This window comes from Fulmarus glacialis, unplaced genomic scaffold (assembly GCF_000690835.1).
Source record: "Fulmarus glacialis isolate BGI_N327 unplaced genomic scaffold, ASM69083v1 scaffold25521, whole genome shotgun sequence".
Classification (NCBI taxonomy): Eukaryota; Metazoa; Chordata; class Aves; order Procellariiformes; family Procellariidae; genus Fulmarus; species Fulmarus glacialis.
Window position 1 is genome coordinate 11,722 of NW_009195060.1, and position 21,955 is coordinate 33,676.

The window sequence follows — 21,955 nt, forward strand, 5'->3', positions numbered from 1 at the left end:
GAAGTGTTGTACACAGCATTGTCGGAAAGCAAACCCTAAAATTGGCAATGTGGATGATGAAGACCTAGAAGTAGATGATGAAGCAGAAGAACTTTTAGAAAAGGAATGTATTCAAACTCCTGACATAAAGCTCTGTAAAGATGAAGAAAATGCTAAATCATCGCCTGCTCTCCAAGATAATGCCAATCAAACATGTGATCCTGTACATTTAGAAAGGGGTAGTGTTGCCAGCTTATCTTCCCAATGCCCAAAGTATAGGAAATTCCAGAAAGCTTTTGGAAATGACAAAGTTCATACTTCGGAGTCCAGTTCCAGTATTAAAGACATTCAGGTGCCACCAATTGCAACTTTCCTTGAGAAGGAAATACCTGATAATGATGGCATACAAAAACCTCAGGAGTGTGTACCTATGCAGCTGGTCTCAAAATGTGAAGAGACTCAGGTAAAAATGGAAGAAGGCGAGGAGGGCATTGAGAAAAAGGAAGTGTTAAAGAGAGATTCTGTGACTCAGAATGTGTTGTGTCCTGTGGAGAAAATGGATCTTGCTGCTTTCCCCCAAAACTCTGCTGCACCTCATGGAATCAATTCTGTGTCTTTTTTACATACTTGTGAGCAATATGGTAACTTGAATTTCAGTAGTATGCAAAACAACACAGTCTTAGCTGAAAAAACTGTGTCAGGTACTGGAGTTGGGAATGACAAAATTGAAAGTCAAGATGACGCACCTTCAAAGGTCGATTTGTGCACTAGAGAAGCCACTAACATTATATCAGCTGGTGATCGAAGCAGTGTGGAGAGAGAGGTAGCAGAACATCTAGCAAAAGGGTTCTGGAGTGATATTTACAGCACAGAAGCCTGTCAAATACATTTACCACCTGCAGTTCCAAAAGAGTGCTTGGAGCCAGTATATTCGGGGAAAAAATCAGAGTGTCCGTGGCTGGGTATCAGGATCAGTGAAAGCCCTGAACCTTGCTCGCAACGAACTTTTACAACGTTGAATTCTGTCAACTGCCCCTTTATAAGCAACCTTAGTACTGAAGGATGCTCCAACAGCTCTGAAATAAGCAGTGGAGATTATGTTCAGGGGCAGCAACAAGAACAGTGTCCTTATAATTACGTGATAAGTTTGGGAGAGGATTCGGAAACTGACACCGAGGGAGACAGTGAATCCTGTTCAGCAAGAGAACAAGAATGTGAGGTAAGAGCATCCTGGTGTACCCTTTGCTTCCCTGTCTCTTAAGGCCCTATTCAAAAACCTAATTCTGAGTGTCTTGGGGTGGGGTGGTTTTTTTTGTAGTTGCTTGTTTTAAAAATCTGGGAAGTGAAACTTTAAATAACTATTCGAAGATTTATATGGAAGATCACTGTTAATTCAGGGAGACTTACAGAGTATTTTTTGGTAGGATATTGAAGTGGTAGATGCGTAGGTATTAGATCTCTTCGGATATTTTTCTGGAACAACCTTTATCAGAAAAGGTTGTGAGTCTTAAACCCCAAGGCATGGGGGTTCATACAGAATTTTTTTTTTTTTTACTTCAGTTAAACTTAAGAAAACTTTAAGCCTCTTGGAACCTTTGTTTTATAGAAACTTAACAATTTTCTTGGTTTTATTCTGTGTTGTGGGGAGAAGGTGGGAGAGAAATGATACTTCAGATTTACTGTGAAATGAAAATTAAGTTTTCAAGCTGGCTTCGGTAGCTGTGTATTTAAGACTGCTTTAATAGTATCGCCTTCTCTAAAACTGAGGTTATATTTGTTCCTCCAACTGCAGAAATTATTTGGCACTTCTTTCCTTTACGTCATTGCTTTGGTAGTGTTTTAGGCAGATGCCATCCATAAGTAGTCTAATCCCAAAAGATTTTACTATGTACCTACAATGATTTCTGTCACATTTCTTAGAATTGTAGAATTGCAATGTGACTCTGTGTATGATGGATCATTTAATGTAATGAAAATTCAGTTGTTTTTAAAGCACTAGTTTTTTTCTTTTCAAGATACAGGGCCTTACTGAGACTTAAAATGAGTGGAAGCTACCATCAATGTAGAAAGTTGGCAGACCAAACAAAAGGCCAGATTTGGCTAAATACATTCCTCATCTTTACATTACAAAGAAGTGGATGGCATCGTTGCTGAGGGCAATACTCTGTCCTTTTTTTTGCCTGTTTGTCACCAGTGGTAGCCAATCACAGAAAGGGTTTCTCTGTTTGCTTTTTAAACTAAACTCAGATCTTTGACCACAGCAAGGTAACATATTCTGCTACTTAATATAATCAAATGTAAGGATTAAAATAAAGTGTCTTTAGTTGGATACTTCATAAAACGTGGCAGTTATTTTGTAAAGGTAAAGATGTTTTTCAGTATTAATCAGGACTTTGTGATCTATGTATGTTTCAGAAGCTCCTGCTTCTGTAGCTCAGGTGTACAGACAGTAGCAAGAACCTGATTCTCTCTCCAGCGTTAAGAATTACAAGACAAATATTGTAACTTCTATATTTTAAGTAAATGCCTGTTTCAGTGAACTTTTCCTACGGAAAACTATAGGTATGAAAATGTATGCAGGATACAGTCTTAATAGCAGCTTAGGGGAAACTTTAGACTGTATTAGTGATTCTTGGCACCTGTTTTGTGCGCCACCTAACCATAACTTACTTTCCTAGAGTGTATCACCTAATTATTTGCTGCACACATGGATAGATTTCATCCTACTCTGAATATGCTTTTGAGGATCTAGTGTAAATGTGCAAAGTACTCAGTTATTTCGCCCGTGCTTGAACTCCTCTAGTTGAAACCCCTGGGTTTTATCCACCTCACCTGATGGCTACATTAGCTTGCTCTTGTTTCTGAGATTTAGGAAGAAAGATGGGTTGTGGGGTAAAGAATGCTTAAAATAAAAACTTGAATTGGCCTGTTGGTGTTTGTGTGTATCAGTTTCACCTTTGATTTATAATTGTATCTTACATTCTAGGTAAAACTGCCATTTAATGCACAAAGGATTATCTCACTTTCCAGAAATGACTTCCAGTCATTTCTGAAAATGCATAAATTAACTCCTGAACAGTTGGACTGTATTCATGATATCCGAAGACGAAGTAAAAATAGAATTGCAGCACAGCGATGTCGTAAGAGAAAACTTGACTGCATACAAAATCTTGAATCTGAAATTGAAAAACTGGTATGTATAAATATTCATTACTATTGACTTGAGTCTTTCACTAAATATCTTGACTGGGCATCTGGCAGTAGTTTGAGTGAGGTGGCTTACTACTTTTTCCACTCAAGCTTAGAAAACTATCAGTCTTAGATGATTTCTTGATAGCCGTTCTAGATTTTCTGTGCTTAACTCTAAAGTACACACATCTTTCTTTCTGTGGGCTTGTTTCCATTCAAGTAAAAGTGCATCACGGCATAGTTGTTGGTGAATGGTGTTTCTGAAGCCCATCAGTATTGAGCTTAATTGTACAGAATGATTCCCAAATCATCATCCCACTCTGCTTTGTCTTCTACCTCTTTCCCCTTTCTTGCTTTGTGCTTTTGTTCTTTAGCTCGTAGTATTGCTCACGATCAAGTTTACAGTTATGCAATTGTTAGTTGTGTAAGTATTGTTCTTGTAACATATCAACAAGGGCTGGTGAACTGTTTCCTGAGTCTTAAATCTTAAAAATGAGACCCTTGCAGAAAGGTGGAAGATATAGCAGAGCTCAGGAAGCTGCTTGCCTTTTTAGCAGTTGTGTCAACATTGTAGCTGAGGAATGAATGCATCCAGATTTCTCTGCAACCATCTGTTAATATAATTTCTCCTTGAAAGGCAATAAAAAGATAAATGTATAAGTTAAGAGCAATGTGGATAATCTGAAGTTCTCCTGGCAAGAAAATAATTGAGAGTGGTTTTTTTCTGGTCTTTGTTTCTGACCCTCTTATCTCAGTTTCATAGTTGATCATAACATGTGCAGTAAATAGTTCAGTTGTTTAGGGTTACTGTACTCTTAATTCTTGTTTATGGAGCATTTTGGACTTTGTGTTTATGTACATGAATTTGGTATCTGCATTAGCTAGGAACATATGCAGTCATGTTGCACCTTTCTTCTTATGACTTCAGAGTGAAAAGGAAAATAAAATTAGAGCAAAGTGCAATGGGCTAGAAATTTATTTTCCTGAAGCGGTCCATCATCTTTCACTACATGCACTTCTACTTCTGCAACAAAGGAGACGGGCTTTGAAGGAAGGCCTGCAGTGCCATACAGCCCTGATGAGTTGACAGAGCAAGTCATTCAGTGTGCTGAATGAAGAAGATATTCTGGGAGGGAGGGAAATCAAGTGATTGTGTTAGTAACAGTTGTATTATTCTGACTAAAGAGAGAAGTTGAATTTCTGACAGTTCAGAACTTTCTGCCTGTTTTTGTTGTCATATTGTCATTTCTGTTTGTTATGTAACTTTGTCAATATTTTGCAACACTTGGTGGGGGGAAATAGAGATTCATCTGCAAGATTAGACCTGTAGTTGATTAAGTGACTGATAATTATAGTATAATATCCTTTCTTCTGTGGACCTGTGCTGGAACAGACTGAGTGTCCGCTGTTCGACAGATATCGCTGTGCAAGGTCTAGACAATGAGTGTTGAGAATGGTGAGGTGAGGTCTGAGTTATGAATCATGCTCTAGGCACAAACATGTTCCAGTCGCGTATTTTTTCCAACTGTGCAGGTAAGTTTCTTCAGAACTTCCTGAAAAGACCTTGTTTGGAGCTGTTGCGCATGTCTGACAGCCACTGATGTTATGCATCATCAAACTTGTGTAAGTCGTGCACAAATACAGAAACTTTCAGCTCTGTCTAGGCATAATTTCCAGGTGGGTGGAAGAAAAGAGACATCTGTGAAAGGCATTGTGTTGTACATCTAGGTTGCTTCATGCATGATGACTCCTGCCTCGTTCCTGCTTCTCTGGGTCAGTCATGTGCCTCAGACCTGTTAGTCTGATCTTCTCATGGTATCCTCTGTAATGTGGCTTTGAGAGAGGATAATATGGTGTAGCTATAGTCTGAAAGCTCTTGACAAGTAGATAACACTCTCTACTATAGTCTGTTAGGAAATATTATTTGGTTAAATTCCTCATCCTGGCTTCCAGTATGTGCAGCATGTTGTCTTGTATTCATTTCTATTTGTTGTTGCTTATCAGGTTTTTGATCTCTCAGATTAAAAGATAGTATTTGTGGTGTGTTTCTTGGGAAAGTCCTATATCTGGAACAGACTAACCCCCCGCATGAGTAGAGGCTGGAGACCAGCTGGCTGGGAAGTAGCTTTGCTGAGAAGGACCTTGGGGCTCTGGGCAGACAGCAAGCTGAGCATGGGTCAGCAGCGTGTCCAGTCTGAAAAAAAGGCCATCAGTGTCCTGGGCTGTATTAACAGGAGCACAGCCAGTGGTTCGAGGGCAGTGATTGTACTCCTATACTTAGCACATGTAAGACTGAATCTTTTGCCCAGTTTTGACCCCTCCCAGTGCCAGAAGTACATTGACAAACTGGAGCAAGGTTAGGAGAAGGCCACCAGGATGGTCAGGCCTGGAGTACTTCTCCTGTGGTGAGAGGCAGAGGAAACAGGGCTTCTGCTTGGAGAAGAGATGGCTGTGGGGAGACCTAATAGCCACCTGCCCATATCTATGGGGAAGTCCTCAAGATCATGTAGCCATTGGGAGTGGAAGATCTTCGGCTTCCCAGGGGGTAGTACTTCAGCAAAAGAGACATTGTCATAAATTAAAATGGGAGGTTTCGACTGGATATAAGGAAACACTTTTTTTCAATGGGGCAGGCAGAGGAGGTTACCCAGAGAGGTTGTGCATGCTCTATCCTTGGAGGTTTTCGTGACATGACTGAGCAAAGCCCTGAGCAAAAACTGAGCTGACTTTGTTTTGAGCAGGAGGTTGGATTACAGACCTCCTGAGGTACCTCCTCACCCAAGTGATTCTTTAAAATTGAAAGTCTTATGTTAAGCTGTGCTTACGTTGAAGAAAATTGCTGTTTGGTACTGAATCTACCTGTTACCTGGGAGAATTAAGTTTGGTCATTTCTCTTGATCTTCTGTACTGATAATGTCATTTTTGATGCCCATACAGTCTTTGCTTATTGATCTTTCAGGTGAACCTATGTGTTCTTGTTGTTCACTAATGTTGCATATTTGAGAATACATATGGGCCACTCAAGATGTTGGCTTGTTAGAAACAGCTCTTTCAGAGCACCTGTGTATATTCACATTCTTTGTACTTTCTCACTTCAAAGCTTTAAAATGAGGGTACTTGGGAGGGGGAGCAGAGTAAAGGATAACTGGCCTCAAGAAGCACTACTTCTGTGAAGATTCTGTAGCTCAGGAGGAGGATGTGTCAGTGAGTGACATACTGTAAGCTGTGATCCAAGAAGTGTAATTGAGATCTTGTTATGTATACTATAGCAGAGAGAGGAAGTGTGTGAACTAAATAGATTCTTCACCAGAAGAATTAAAAGAGCTCTTAGTTTGATGATTATTATGACCTCAAAACTAGCTGGCATTACTTTGCAAGTATTAGTATAATGCTGCTAAAATAAAACAATAATATTTAAATGTATTAATCTGTCAACAACTTCAGATGGGCGTGGGGAACTTACACTGGAATAACTGTTTCTGAATGTTGAAGTTTGTGTTAAACAGCAGTCCAGATAATTTCATCAGTCCATAATACACAGCTGAGTGCGTCTACATACCCAAAATGTACATAAAGTGATTTCGTATGAGGAGGTCTGGGAACAGCTGCTCCCAGTATGCTGACAAGTAGAAGTTTATTAGCAAAGCACTCTTTCTAATCATTTTGGGCAAAAAGGATTGGCAACAACTGCTTCTCTTGCAAAATGCCACTTAAAGTTAGTCAGTTGTTTCAAAAAGAAGTAGAGGTTGCAGTATGAGTTTCTCCTGCAAAAGGGGATGTGAGGAGGACTGAAAATAATTAAACTTTCTAAGAGTGAATTGACATAGCAATAGTGATAACGCACAGTCCCTATGATGAAAATTTATTTCTTAAAAAACTATTTAAAGCTTTGTATGTCTTCAAAACTCTGCCTCTTCTTTTAATTAATTAATTTTAGAACTCAAAATGCGTGGCATGTTTGTTTTGGGGTTTTGTCCTTTTCTTTCAACTGCTTCATTATGTTCTTGCTTGTTTCCTGTCCTTCTTTGCCATTTCCTCGTTTTTCTTTATTCCAGATGTTTCCATCATTAGACCTCTCCGTTATCAATGTCCTTTCATCTTCAGCCAGTTGTATCAGAAGTCTCAGAAAAATTCATGTCATTGAAGTAAAAGCAAAAAAAAAAAAAAGCTAATTTTTAATGAATGGTACTACTTTCTACTTGATATTCATTAGTGAATTGCCATCCCTTTCGCTGCCCTGTGTTTAGAAGGTCCTTTTGCATTATGTAGCTAGATTGTAAGCTCTTCAGAGCAAGGCAGTCTTACTTCATGTCTGAGAGGCACCTGCCACTCTTAAGCATATTAGCTGTGTAAACAAAACTCAAGCATTCAGCCCGAATTCTTGTGTTCCAATAATAAGTTACCTACCTAGCGGCACCTCTGTTCTTGTCTCTTCAATTCACTAATCTCTCATTCCTCTGTCGCTTCACTTTAAATTCTTTAACTTCCAGTGTTCTAGTGAGTGCCTTGAAACAAATGGGATTGCTGCATTTCCAGAGAAAATATTTTGTTTACAATTTTAGCATGTTTTATTTCTTTAACTTTCCTATATTTTCTATTTACTTCAGAAACTCTTCTTCCATTGTTTGTTCCACAGTGGACTTGGCACTTCCTGAGAACTGTATTTATTTTCATCTAGCAGAGTAGTATCAATAGTGAAAATGTGATGTCTGGTTTTCAACATTTAACTTCTAAAATATAAATCTCTATGAAGACTGCTTCGCTTAACATCTTTTTGACCCAGTGGTAATGTTTTAAATGTGTTACCCTGTAGAATTAGTGTTTGAGGAATACTTATAGTAAGTGAAGCTAGGTTTCATTTATTTAATACCTACAAATTACTCTTTTGGCTGCCAGCATGAGTTTTGAAAAAGTTGTATGTCTGAAAAATCACTTCAAGTAGCTCAGTCGATGACACTTCAAGAGAGGTTAGGATTGTCCTTTTGATAGGCATTTGATAGTGTTGCTGTTTACCTTCTTACTGCCAAATTACTTCTGTTTCAGCAGACCAGATTATTTACAGTCTTGTTTTAGCTTTGATAGGAACATAAGCCATAGTTTTTGTGTTAAAATGTAGACTAAAAGGCTATTTTCTTTTTGCAGCAAAATGAGAAGGAGAACTTGCTGAAGGAAAGAAACCACATTTTGTCAACTCTGGGTGAGACAAAGCAGAATCTGACTGGACTTTGCCAGCAAGTGTGTAAGGAAGCAGCCTTGAGTCACGAGCAAATACAAATACTTGCAAAATATTCTTCCTCAGATTGTCCGCTTTCATTTTTATTCCCAGAGAGAGAACGAACAGCTCCGTCTGAAAGTGAGCTTGCAATACCAGCATGTATAGAATTAGCAGATGGTCTTTCAGGTGTTACATCTACAAATGAGCAGAGTTCTTGTTACCAGTGTGTGAAAAGTGTATGTGATGCAACATACGATCAAGTGCAAGAACTGCATCCAGTTTCTGTAAGAACATTGGAGAAAACTTTGCTTGTGGAACAGTGTGGACAGAGCAGTGGTATCACAGACTTCTGTCAGCAAATGACTGACAAATGCACTACAGATGAGTGAATCTCTTCTCTTCCTATTGCCAGCTTCTCAACGTTGCAACTAAAAGTGAGATTCAGCATTATTGTAAAGTAACTTACTAAGTGAAAGAAAAGATGAAACTTTATCTTTTGAAACGACATTGACAATTACATGGTCATTATATTACTTGGCAAGCTTTGGGTTTGCTCTGTGTAGTTCTAGAGTGTAATTTATGTCTGTCAACCTTGGAGCTTTTTCTGTATGGTAATGCCAAGGAGAGTTCAGGAAAGTTGTTGGAAAGTATAAACTCTGTGCACAGATGTTTATTTGTGAGGAAGCTTTAATTCAGGTAAAGAGCAGCCTTCACTCTGATTTATGCCACAGTATACCTAACGCCACTCTGCATCTCAAGAAAAGCCTCCTAACAGGTGTTTATGTACAATGACTTCTATACCTGGAATTCTTACCTCTTTAAGATTTCTTTTTTCTGGTAGACAAACCTTAAGAAGCATATATAGCTCTATAAATGTGTATTTTGTAGATCGGTTAGGATAACATGATAGTGTGAGGAGATTCTGGCAAGTGTGCTCTGGAACAGCTCATTGCTTCCTGCTGTTCCCATCCCTGTACCAGAGCCAGCTTTTATTGATTATATGCCTTTGTCTTAGCTCTCCAGTACGTAGTTAAGACAACTGGAACAGCGGAGGTGCTGCAGCATACTGCTCTCTTCTCTAGATTTTGTGGGAGGAATAACAACATACTGGGAAAGGCAGAAGTTTGAAACTGATGCAGTTCTTTGATTAGTGTGCATTGGATCCTCTGGCATCTGAATCCCATATGCTTGTTAAAATTCATTGCTGTATTGTGACTTACTGTCCTAGCACCTTCAAGCTCGCCGCTGTTTGTGATCAGTTGGAATTAAAGTATTGTGAAAGTTTAAGGACAGATTTTTATTTTTTTTTTTAAGGTATTCAGGCACCAAATTCTTCAACTCCAGTGCCTAATTGCCTAAAGTAATCTACAAATGTATTTGTTCTCTGATCACTGGGACCAGTAAAGATCTATTTCAGAATTTTAGTCTTCAGGATACTTTTATGGCTAAACCTTTTATGGCTTGTGCTATAAGTATAAACATATAGAAAGTATAATAAGGAAATGAGCTGGAGGGATTTCCTTTATTTACCTTGCGAAGGAGAAATTCAGCTACTAAAAATAATCCCTGTTTTTTAGATTTTTACATGGCAGTAGATGCATATTGTACACCAATGATGGTTTGTTATTTAGATGTTTTTCTCACACCAGAACTAAGTATTGAACCTCACCACAGAAAACTTTGGTTTTGCTGGTTTACAAAACATGAAGAATCTTGTACAAGCCAGTGGAGTTCTTCATTTCCTACCTCAGAATGTATATTAGTTTTTTGTGTCTTTGTGTGCATGTACAGTAGGCAGCAACTAAGCAAAGGACTATTGTAAATACTGCTTTGCAGTTTTATCTTGCAGTGAGACAAAACTTGTTCTTGGCAAGCCTCTTTTCCCCCCTCTTCTCCCTCCCCCGCAAGTAACATAGCATTAATAAATATATTAAGACTATTAAGCCACTTATTTAAAACAAAAATTAAAAATTTGACAGATTTCAACAGTACTTCTCATAACCAGCACGTAATACAAGTGACTACACTACCTCACCTTTGGGATTGAAAGTTGATTCAAATCTCTAGTGATATCTTGGATTTTCATCATATATCATTACTTTTTTAAGGGGAAAATTTATGTTAATGGAGCAGAGCTTGTATAAATCACAGTGCTTGCAGTAATTGGAAGTCAGAAATAAATAGTATATGGCAGACATCATGAGAGTTCTACTGCTTTGGATATATTTTCAGATAATTGAATTTCTTTGAAATGACTGTCATTTATATATGTTGATCCTGTATATGTATTACTCATGAAGCTCTCTGGGTTTTTTCTCCAGCGTCTGTATATGCCTGGTTAATTTAATCCTGCCTCCCCGCTGTGTTGCAACCTTGGGCAGTGTTTTGCTCCCAAGTCTCCATTTTATTTAAAAAGCAAACCAACAAGAAACAGTAAAAAACAAAACAGAAAGCCCCAATCCTCTCTACTATCCATACATAATACCACTTTTAAAGCTGGTGATATTCTAAATGACGTGGATAATGACGTTAAAGCATTGTCTTAATAGTACACGTGCTCTGAAATGGAATTCAGAGTTGGGTTAAATGTTTGTTATAAAGGGGTGGAGCATATATGTAGAGAATGACTGGCTGGGAACTTAAACATATCCAGTGGCCCAAACCCCCGACACACTTGGCTATGGATGTTGGAAAACAAGGTCAGTGATTACCAAGTTCGGAGGCCAGAATATCCACCAAAGAGTTGTGCTCCACTGCTGCAGTCTGGTGGTCAGCCAGGGTCTGAATTCCCCCCAGCAAACGGTGCAGGGCTTCCAGTGCAGAGATCATGGCTGTCATTGACATATGGTAAAATTCATGTCATGTTTTTAAACCTATGATGAACTTGATGAAGTTTGAGGGTAGGTTTTTGCCTAATCAGCTGCATCTAAATAATTTTAAAAATATTTATTTAATACAGTAGACCTACAAGTTGCATGTTGACTTCTATAACCTATATCATCAACTTGCAAAAGTTAACAATGAATGACAATTTTATGATACAGAATTCTCAGGTAAATGTTTTGGAGTTTGGTTGGGTTTTTTTCAATAAAGAAATACTCGATTTTGAAATTGTAAAATACTTTGTTAAAGCATGTTTTAAAATACTTTAGACGACTACCTTAAAGCCATAAGAGTATGATGGCATACAGATTGTAAAATAAACAGATAATTACAACAGTTGATTTTGTATCTTTCATAATTCAATATTTTCTAAGACTACAATAAAAACCACTATCCTTTCTACAAAGGCTTTTCTTTTTTGTACAAATCTTTTGCAGTGAAAGTCTTTACTGGTGCATTATTCACTTATGTAGTACTACTAAAACATTTCTGAAAACAGTAGCAAAGTAGTCTATATAGTTTATAAGTTCCTGAATAATACACACAGTAGCAAATATTACTGAGTTGGAATAAATTTCCTGTAAGTTTATTTGACTTTTTTGTGTCCTGTTCTGTTTGAGTGGGTTTTCTTTTCTGGGGAACTTTGTAATTTATTTATTTATTTTAAGAGAGAGAAGAGGTAAATGGCTGATTAATGAGATATTGTAGGTTTGTTGGGTCTTGAAAAAAACTTGAGGGTGATTATGTGCATAGTATAGATCAGTGCATGAGACTGAGATTTATCATGGGGGAAATTGTAATGATACGTATGTTTATTAAGCTTCTCAAGAAGTATCATTGCAATTGTAGATCTGTTAGGTCCTGTTAAATAATCAGAAGGATTGCAGAAAAATTATCCTTTGAGAAACTGTGTTTATCCTAATCTCCCTCTGTACCTCCTAAACAGTAAAATGTAATACTGGATCTAACCTTTCAGTATTGCGTTTTAACTTGTTCAGAAAGCTCTTCATTAGAAGTTTTCATTTAAAGTTTTTGTAACCTGTGCATCTGATGCTTTCAAATCTGAAATTACTTGATCCCACCAGCAAACCCTTCATTAAAAGTTAAAACAGTTTTTTTGGGGGGAAAATGCTAGAAAGCAAGGTGATTGATTATAAGGTTCAACTTGCTGCTTATAATTGATAAGGCAGTAAAAGCTGTGTCTCTTTCTCCAGGACAGTTTTGTCCTTGGAATTCGTAGTCACTTGGATTTAGTTAGTGTTGTGCAGTTCTTCACTTTAAGAACCAAGACATTAGCTTGCACAAGAATGTCAGTGTGGTTCCTCTTTGAGGAAACTTAAAATCTTGATGCAAGAGTCTGTCATATGTTTAAAACTCCTCTTAATGTTCAGCAAGAAACAACGGCAATGAAAGCTAAAAGGTACATATGCCGGAGATCAGTACTGTACAATTAGTTCTGCCTCTGGGTCTTCTTTAGGAAGTAAGAAATGAGGAACTGCTGATAACTGGCACCCTTTATGTGAGCTCTGGGTTTTTTTCTGAGCATGACGGAGGTAAGTTAAATTTGTTTAAAGTGGAACAGCAAAACTTCTCCAAAAGCTAAAAAGAAGGTGAAAGCACCTACTTTAACTGAAGCAGGTTTTGAACAAATTCCTTTAATACTCTTCTGACGAAGGTTTGAGCATAAACAAAATAGTTGACCTTCACAGAGCGAAGTGAATGTTGTCCCTTTTTGGCACTGAAATAGAAGCTGGACAAGCTGGACTTTAATGCCTGTTCGATATTCTATTGTTTGCATATTGATTTCTTCTTTGCTTTGTTTTTGTTCTTCAAAAGAATGAGCCTCAAAAGCACACAGCTGCAATTCACTAGTATGTGTAAAGGAGAATTTTAATATTGGTACATTAAGACTTGCTGCCGGTTGAATTTTTGTGGACAGAACTAAAAGAAAAAAAAAAGGGAAAGTGAGCTGTTTTAGCAGAGGTTTGAATAAGAGAGACTTCATGAATATGAATATTGTAAAAGCCTATTAAGCATGTATTATGCTGTCCAGGCCTCTAAAATTTGTATACACTGCACTTAAGCTTTTTTATTATTATTTTTAATCTTTTTGAATTGCAAATATTAATCTGACAGATTGTGGACACTAGCAGTCATTTTTTTTCTCAGCTTTAGATAGCTGGGATGGGGCAGGGAAAGCAGCGCTCACCTCCGAGATGGAAGCTTTAGAAATGAACAGGATGTTTAAACAAACGTTTCTGTTGGGAACAAGGTGGTGTATGAAGGTGCAGGTAATGGCGTTTGTTGGTGGGAAATGTTTTGCCATGTCGTAGGTTTAAAAATAAAGAATGAAAAGTGCTTATTTTCCTGTTGAGCCAGGAAAGAGTCAGGGTAGAACTTTTCAGGAGCACGTACCCAATTGTTTTCTAGTTTAGAGTAGAGAAGATATTTTTTTACTTTTCTGTCTCTTCTCCACTGTTTGGAAGAAAAGTGGAAGAAAAAATATTTATAATAATGCTCATTCAGAATACAGTGTAGCTTTCTAAGGATACTATTAAAAAAAAAAAAAGCTTTCATATGTGGGATGTGAGATAACCCAATAACAGGATTTGCAAAGTACAAGATAAACTGTAATCTCATTTTAGTTTTAGGACAGTGTTTTGACTTGCTACCTACAAAACACGTCATTAGATAGGCATCTGGGCTCTGAGCGGGGATAGCATGACTGCGGGAGGGTAAAACCAGCTTTAGACTATGACTGAACATAGATCTGTTCCGTGGTGGACTGTATTGTCCAAATACTAGGTTTACTTATTCTATAATATATTGCCAATATGGCCTCACTTAAAGATGTTATTACCAGCTAGTGTACGGAACAGTAAACATATATATACAAAAAAAAGGAAAAAAAAAAAATTCCCTGAACTCATTAGAAATGCTTGTATCTGCTAGTCGGATTAACACACATTGTGGAGTACCTGGAGTGTTCTTCAAGCTGTGACATCCATACAGGAGTTGGTGGAGGTGTCATGGTTTTCCTGACTGCCTTTGCATCTGCATTTGAGAGGAAACTGAGGAGCGGGGCAGCTCGTACAACACTTCACTCTGGCAATGCCAAGCAGAGAAAACCACATTGCATGGTCAATATTCTCTAGGAAGTCTTGAGGTTATGTTTATACAGTTCACTAGAAGCTGAATACTTGCTTGCAGATTGTCTTTAACTGCAGTTGCCAGATAAAAGTATTGTGTGCGTGTAGTGGTTTCTTGCCCCGGCCAGCTGGTGAGAAGCTTTTTCTGAGTGCTACAGCCAGTGAACAGCTTCCAGCTTTCTGTATATATATACATATAGATGTATAAAAAAATGAGGATGCCGAGGAAAACTATCAAGTTTTTGTAGGTTCCAGTAGTAATTTAAGACTTCCTGTAACTTGCACGTTTTTTACTAATGAAAAACTGACTTATCAGTGATTTCATAATGTTCCAAAAGTAGAAGGTCAAAATGAACGTATTTGTAATGCCTATAGAGGACATCAGAAAAGTGTCATCTGCTTCTGGGATTTCAGTCAGAACCAAATTAAACAAGGAACTTCTTTCTCTGTTCCCTCAGTTTTTCAATTTAAAAGGGGGGGGAAAAAAAAAAAGGCAACAACAAACCAAAACAAAAAAAACACCAAAGGAAATAAAACCAGGAAGTGTCAGATTCTGGAAGACAGAACTTGGTAATTTACAGGATTTCCACATCAAAAAAAGACTTTTCCACTATTTTCTTAACAGGAAAACAGGTTTCTAGTTCTGTTTTCATGGAAATTTATCACAATTTTCACTTTCTTAAAACTCAGCTTTCTGCAAAAGTATGTAATTTCATGAAGAGCCACTTTGAGAACAGAAGAACCTCGATCCCTGAATAATTTGGGATGTGAAGATTTTATTTCGATGACTTTTTTTTCTTCCAAGCTGCTACTACCTGCCGTGAAAATAAAGGCTAGTGAGGGTCTTACGTGTGCAAGTTGGATTCCCAAACCTCTATTTCACACAGTCAAATAAAACCTGATTTTTGAGAGTGCTGATGTACTGTTGCTTTTTCTTTTATTTGTGCCCGTGATGCGAACAGATACTTTTTCCATCAAAAAGATCGATTGACTTGGGATGGGGGTAGTGGGGAGAAGGGCAGCCGACCAGGACTAAGTCCAACCTGGGACTCCTTCTGGAGGTCTTGCTCATGTTTTAAGTAAGGCCCTGAGCCCGGCTCACTGAGCTAGAATGCGAGCACACAGATGTGTCTGTGCATCTCTCTTGATCGCTCGTCCTGTGAGAAGCCCAGATCGTTTTTGTTCTACAAATGCTTAAGTATCCAGCGGCTTCGTTTAGAGTTTGAACGGTGCAATCTATTTTCTTCTTTAAACTACAGATGGCAGCATAATACCGCGTCCTGCCTGCATTACTGCTACTCAAAGTGAGAACAACCAAGCCGACGCTTGTTGGTTTAAAAAACCCCAAAAGCTAGTGGAAAAGTGAACCTAAATTATTTCTTTAAAAATGATTTAGAAGATAAACTTCAATATCTAGCTTTTCAACCTGCAAATTATGTTTAATACTCACCTTACTAATTTCAACAGATTAGTGATGCAAATGCAGCATACTGATTACTGATGATGTTATATTGAATTCAGGTCTGAATTCCAAAAGCATACATTCTGCCTGTGACTCTCCATTCTTGAAGTATATCGTATCTTATGGACTGGAATCCAAGACAGAAATGAGAACAACAGTAAAAATAATAAACAAAATATTTCCTGAGGCTTTCTGCATTGTGAATATACCTAAGTTGGAGAGGACATTGAAGTTTGCCTTGGGGCCTGGCCTAACAACGTTTTAGCACCTTTTTAATATTAAATGTGGTATTAGTTCAAGGAGCTTACATTACTTATTTTCTAAAAGAGACGAGGTTTTTAAATTCTGTGCCAGCATTGGGTCTTTTAAATATAAATGGGGACAGAAATAGATTATGATTTAAAAATCAAGCTACTATTTTCTAAATCATATGACTTTGCTTTAAGAGACTCAGTCTAAGAGCATCCCTAGTTTGTGGTCAAGAAATTATGATCTTGCCGGCTTGTGCATACTGCTCAGCAAGGTGTTGGGAGGTAATTTCCACAAACGAGGTTGAGGATGATTCTGTTCCCTCTTTCCCCCTTCTTGGTGGACTCTCTTCTTCCTGAGTGCTGCTCTGAAGAAGAAAAATGCTGTTTTCAAACAAGCCGAACGGTACCATGTGATACTAACTGTTTGGTATAAACAAACGGAACAAACCAAGTTTTGGAAGAAAAGACTAGCTTTTATACATTTTACGCAGCATCAACTGCAGCTCCCAGTTGATGCCCTGTAACGCTGCCCACAAAGAAAGGGGGAAGCAGAAAGAATTAGTTGAGATAAAATAGATGCCTACGTTTCATTATTTTGCTGAGAAACTATGGTAGTATCATTCATGTTGATGTCAGTATGCTAGATTAAGCCTAAGAGTGTATATTAAAGAAGAATAAAGAAATTACAAGCTAGTATTTCAGCCGTAGGGTGAAGCTTTGTGTAGTTCTTAATTGCTTATATAGATCAAATACTTGAAAACTCAGTAACACTCAAATGCTAACAGTAACTTCTCCCATATCCTTTTTTCCCTCATCAGCTTAAAAAAACCTGAACTTGTTAGTTCATGTGTGTATGGCAAAATTTTCTGCTATAATATCACCAAAAATAGTTATAACTCACCCTATAGATACAGTCATAGAAGTGCTTTTAGGAATATTAATTTGCTTGAAAAATGACAACTTAAACTGGAAAACAGCTTTTTGTTTGAACAATATGTAGAAAAGTCTTTGTTCTCGATGTATTAAAATGCAAATGTTAAAAGCAAGAATGTACAGATGTCATAAAAAGAAAATCCTTATTTCAAAGCTGGTATTTTCCCCTATTACTTTACAGTTATGAGAAATTTCCAAGTATTTCAAATGCTTTTTTCTTAGTAATGGAAAATGACCTGTGTATAATTCCCATCTCAAAAATAGCTCTAAAAAATCCTTTATTTGAGCTGTCAAAAATTATTTCTGCCCCATCTTAAAATCAAACGGTTATGCTTCAGCCCAGAGAGTGTATTTAACACTGGACTATAAGACTCTGAAAATACAGCCTGAAACATTGATGAAACCAAGCAATAAAACAAAATGGCACATTAATCCTTCTTTACTCTTTTCCTATTATGTTGTTCTGAAGATCGGGTATCTGATCCCAGAAATACTCTTTGTTGACTGGATTGCCCTGGGGAGCTCTTAATGGGGAAAAAATAAACTGGGGAGAGGAAGGCTCGATGCTGCAACTGAGGCGCTTGCCATGCAGTTGTTCCAATACTTTCGGAGATATTCTTATGGCTGAGATTTTGCTTGCAGGCTTACAAATTTAGGAAATCTATCAATCAAAAAAAATGTTATGCTGAGAAACCAGCTGCTGTGCATTGTTGGGAGTTTGGGTTTGTTTCCCAAAGGAGCTGTGATTTGAGGCTGAGGCTTAGAGATCCAACAGCTGCTGTTTGGGGTTGGCATTTTGGTGTTACAACTTTTTGATGTGCAAATTCTTCCAGGGAAAATACCTCAGGGAGAAACATGATCTCACATACCGTTGCAGGAGGAATCGCATTGTCAACATTGTTCATTCATAACCATCTTCTACAGGTGGCCTATCGCTTGAAAATAGTCACGTTAGTGCTGAACTTAGCTATCTATGCTAAGTTCATATCTTAAAAAAACAGTTCTTGGATTTTGTTCTCCCATTAGAAAACAAGTTGCAGCAGAGGAAGACATATTCACCCCAACTGGTGCATTTATGAATGCTTGCAAAAATACTTTAAAAGTCAAATTACTCATAAGCAACAGTGGTTTTAATTTTCCCTTTAAATCTCAAGTCAGACTGAGCAATGCTGATGAATAAGTTTGATGTCTCTCGGCACCGCAACATCCTTTATGTTCAGAATCACTGATGCGATACTGGCAGAAGTCAGCTAGATCATGATCTTGCTTCAATGTTGTTAGCTAGCTAATGAAGGGGAAAAAACCTCCTTTGCACAAGCTTCCTGGTTTTGTAATGTCCTTTTTGCCTTTCTCTTCCTCCCCATTTGTGACTAGCCATACAAAATAAGAATCCTAATCCTGTGTGTGCTGCAGGACCATCATCCTGCAGCATCACCAGTCAAGTCTATGAATTAGTAGGGTCCAGGACTATATTCTCCTCCCTGTTCACTAGAATGTGATTTATGATTTTTTTTTAATAAATCAGAAGAATATTGTGTAAGATTTAGGAGAAGTCTTGTGCTTTTGCTGATTTTCTTCTGCTATTTTTATCCCCTTTAAAACCTATTTTGTGCTATTCAGATAGGAAGTAAAACACATGAAAAAGTGTTGTAATATTAGTCGTGACTCCTACCACAGTTTTTTAAATGATGGCTTAATAATTTCAGGTTTTTACAACTGTAACCCTAAACTGTAAATTAGACTAGATATGGTATATCCTTATTTTTTACTAAATAGTGGTCATATTTTGGTAATAAGTGCTTTTGTGTTATGTTCCATTATTCCCACTGTCTTCAACATTAGCACTGAGCAGTCAGGGATCTAAATGGATGAACTACTGTGGCAGGGCAAATTGCATGTGTAGCTCAAGAGCTACAGCTTCAGCACCCCCAGCCTTTACCTCCTTCACGGATAATCTGAAGCAGGGAAGCCAGCAGTCGTCGCTGTGGCCAAAATTCATGGGCTACTTTGAAATCCCTCTGCTTGGTGAGGCCAGATCTGCTCTGTAATGGCATGGAGTTGTTGTCACCTCTCCTCTGGTCCCCTGGTGCACGGCGATGTGTGGGTTCCAGCTCTCTTCTGTAGAAGGATGCTAGCGTGGAAATCATAAAGTCAGGCAGTTTCTTCAGCCATGCTCTGAGGCTTGAACTGTCTCATGCCCAAGTCGTGTAATGTGGGTGCAATGTTAGTGGATCTGGCAGGAGGGCACAAAAATGTGGGTTGTAACAAGGCTTTGGGAAAAAATTGCAAAATGAGTATCAAGACAAATTGAAGCATCTTGCTAACCAGCAAGGATTCCTGTTGTTCAGAGATATCGAATGAACTAAGGCTAGCTTGAAAAGCTCAGTGGGTATGCTTTCAAATTCTGTGTTCTTCCAGGGGTGAAGAAACTCAGAGGAATGAGGCTTTCTGTGAGAACAGTAATTGCAGTAAGTAGTTTGATTGCTGTGCAGAAATATCCCTATCTGACTAGATGCCTAGTAAGCTTCAAGGTAAAGCACCTGTGATTGTGATTAATTTTGCTACTGCCATCAGTAACGCTGGCAGAGGGATCTGGTTGCCTAAAGACAGGTGTTCAGTACCATTTCAGGTATGTGGATCTCCTGTATGTCGTATCTGTTAGGCTCATATACCTGGTGTCTTATATACCTGATGGCACTTACCATTATACTTGAAGTGGAGGCATGATTAAAAGAAGGGTGGTTGTACCACTGGACATCAAAGCACCCTTTAGACATTGCAATGGAAAGCCACTAGTCAACCTAGCAAAATTGGGAAAGATAACTTTAAATGAAGGCATTGAAAGCTTTGGCAGCTCTCCAGCTTCACTCAGGGAAGGTTGGAAGCGGATGTAGGTAGTATAGTTTAAGGGCTTGGTGGTGGTTTTTCTCAGAAGACTTCTCATTCCAGGAATCAGATTAACTTGGGCAATGGGAACTTCAGATTAAAAGAAGACATTTTAAAGCACTGGACAAGAAAGCACCCTTTATGTGTTAAAAGAAAGCCAACAGCTAACCAAGCAGAATTGGGAATTATCATACTGGTGAAACAAATAGGCAGGAAAACATATTGCAGTCAGTAAATAAATCAGAAAAATCAAAACAAGTTTGTGAGGGGAAACAAGAATTCTTAATTCAGGAAAAATGAAACAGGAAATAAGGTTGAAATTAGAGGAACCTACAAACTGCTAAAAGGAAGTAGTTCTTCATGTGCTGTATAATTTGACGTGGACGATTTTGGTATTGTATTTTAAAGGCTGTTGTAAGGCTTGCTTTGAAACCAGACTTCTTGCCTATCCAGATGGTAAGCTTGGAAGCAGGCCTCAGTAGCTACTGGATGTGCTACTGCAGTGCTTTCATCCAAGCGTACGTCCACAGGTCTGATAAGTTAGTACACCCGTAGTTCAGCATCAGGCCAAGTGGAATTGATGGGCACATCCAGACAGCCCATAGACATCTGTGTGAGTTGGACGAGGTAAGTGGATCAGAAGTCTGCCGAGCTTCTAGTCTCCCTGCAACTGTTCATCAAGAGCCTTCTTGGCGTAGTTAGAAAGACCAAAAGAAAATCCGAAAAATCGTAGGGAGATTTTTGTTTAGTTAAAGCTTTATTCATTATAGCAACTATGGGCATCAAATATTTTGAGGGTGTTAGACAATGGGATAAAACCGAGTGTAAAGAGCAGATTGTCTCCTGGTTTTATATTTCTCAGATATTCTTCAAATAAACCTACACTGAACTGCATGCTTAAAAAGTAGAGTCTTGTTCCAGTTGGGGATTTTGGATAGCAGGTTAATGGTATTAGTTGTATGTATTTCAAATGTTAGCAAACGGATTTTAACAACAGTGTGGCAGAACCAGTAAGTATTAGCCCCATTGTATGTATTAGTAAACTAAGCCTGTAAACAGGCTGATTCAGTACGTGAGGCTGCCCTAGCGTCCAGACAGTGCTCGTACATCTAATATACCTTAAAGATTGTCAGCTGGGCCTAGAAGCTGTGCTGGAGCTCTAAGTTCGACCCTCGCTATCCCTATCTACAAGGTACTTGCCTGAATCTGAGCATAGCAAGACTGTGGGGAGCAATCCCATAGTTTAGTTCTTGACTTCCTCCTTCTACTCCCTGTTGGCTGTGTGCAGCATCATGTCTAGAGGAAGAAAGGAAAATACTAAAAAAGGTGATTATAATTTGATCTGTTTTAATGTAGGCTTTCAGATAAGAAACAGGTAGAGAGAAGGAAAGTTCACGCAGTTGTTTGAAATGGGTGAGTCCAATCCTTTAGTCTAACTGTAAATATCACTGAAAGTCTAATTCAAAGAGTTATTTGAAGTTAGAAGGGAATGGAACAAAGATATGTTTGTTTTCTCACTCTTATCCTCTTTGCAAAGAAACCTGCTTAATAAAACAAGATTCCCAAGAAAGAGAGCCAGTGGTAATATGGAAGTGTAGATGACAGCCACAGCCAGGAATAATCACCGAGTATTGAATATGTTTGTAATAGTAGAACTCGAATTCAAGAAAATGTCTTGTTTCAGAAGTTGAAGGTGAAAGACCCCTGCCAATTCTGCCTGAGGAGAGAGGAAGGGGGTGACTGGTGTTAGGCTGCTTTCTCGGTGGATTGGCACCTTCTTTTCTTTCTCCATCAAGTTGCAGATGACCAGTCTGGTTTGCTCGAGCACACTGCAGAAATTGCATGTGTTTGCATCGATTTGTGTATGTGCAGCCACTGATTTTTTTTTTAATATTGTATTTTGTGTGAGGATAATGATGCTGAGAAAAGTTACTAAAAAATTGGCATGACAAGCTATACTTTTCATCTGAATTAAGAAAAAAAGCAGTAGAACAGTAACAGCGTCCAA

The 21,955-nt window shown here is 38.2% G+C and overlaps 1 protein-coding gene across 1 annotated transcript in view; it reads left to right on the top strand.

The window, feature by feature from the left end:
* The window catches only part of BACH1 (BTB and CNC homology 1, basic leucine zipper transcription factor 1), a 13,091-nt gene extending 4,258 nt beyond the window's left edge, over positions 1–8,833 (top strand). The window contains 3 exon segments of the mRNA XM_009587989.1: positions 1–1,198; positions 2,966–3,172; positions 8,311–8,833. The exon segment at positions 1–1,198 is cut by the window's left edge and continues 12 nt beyond it. Of these exon segments, the coding sequence (XP_009586284.1) occupies positions 1–1,198; positions 2,966–3,172; positions 8,311–8,772 (1,867 nt within the window). The 3' untranslated portion in view covers positions 8,773–8,833.
* Positions 8,834–21,955: the final 13,122 nt, after the last annotated feature.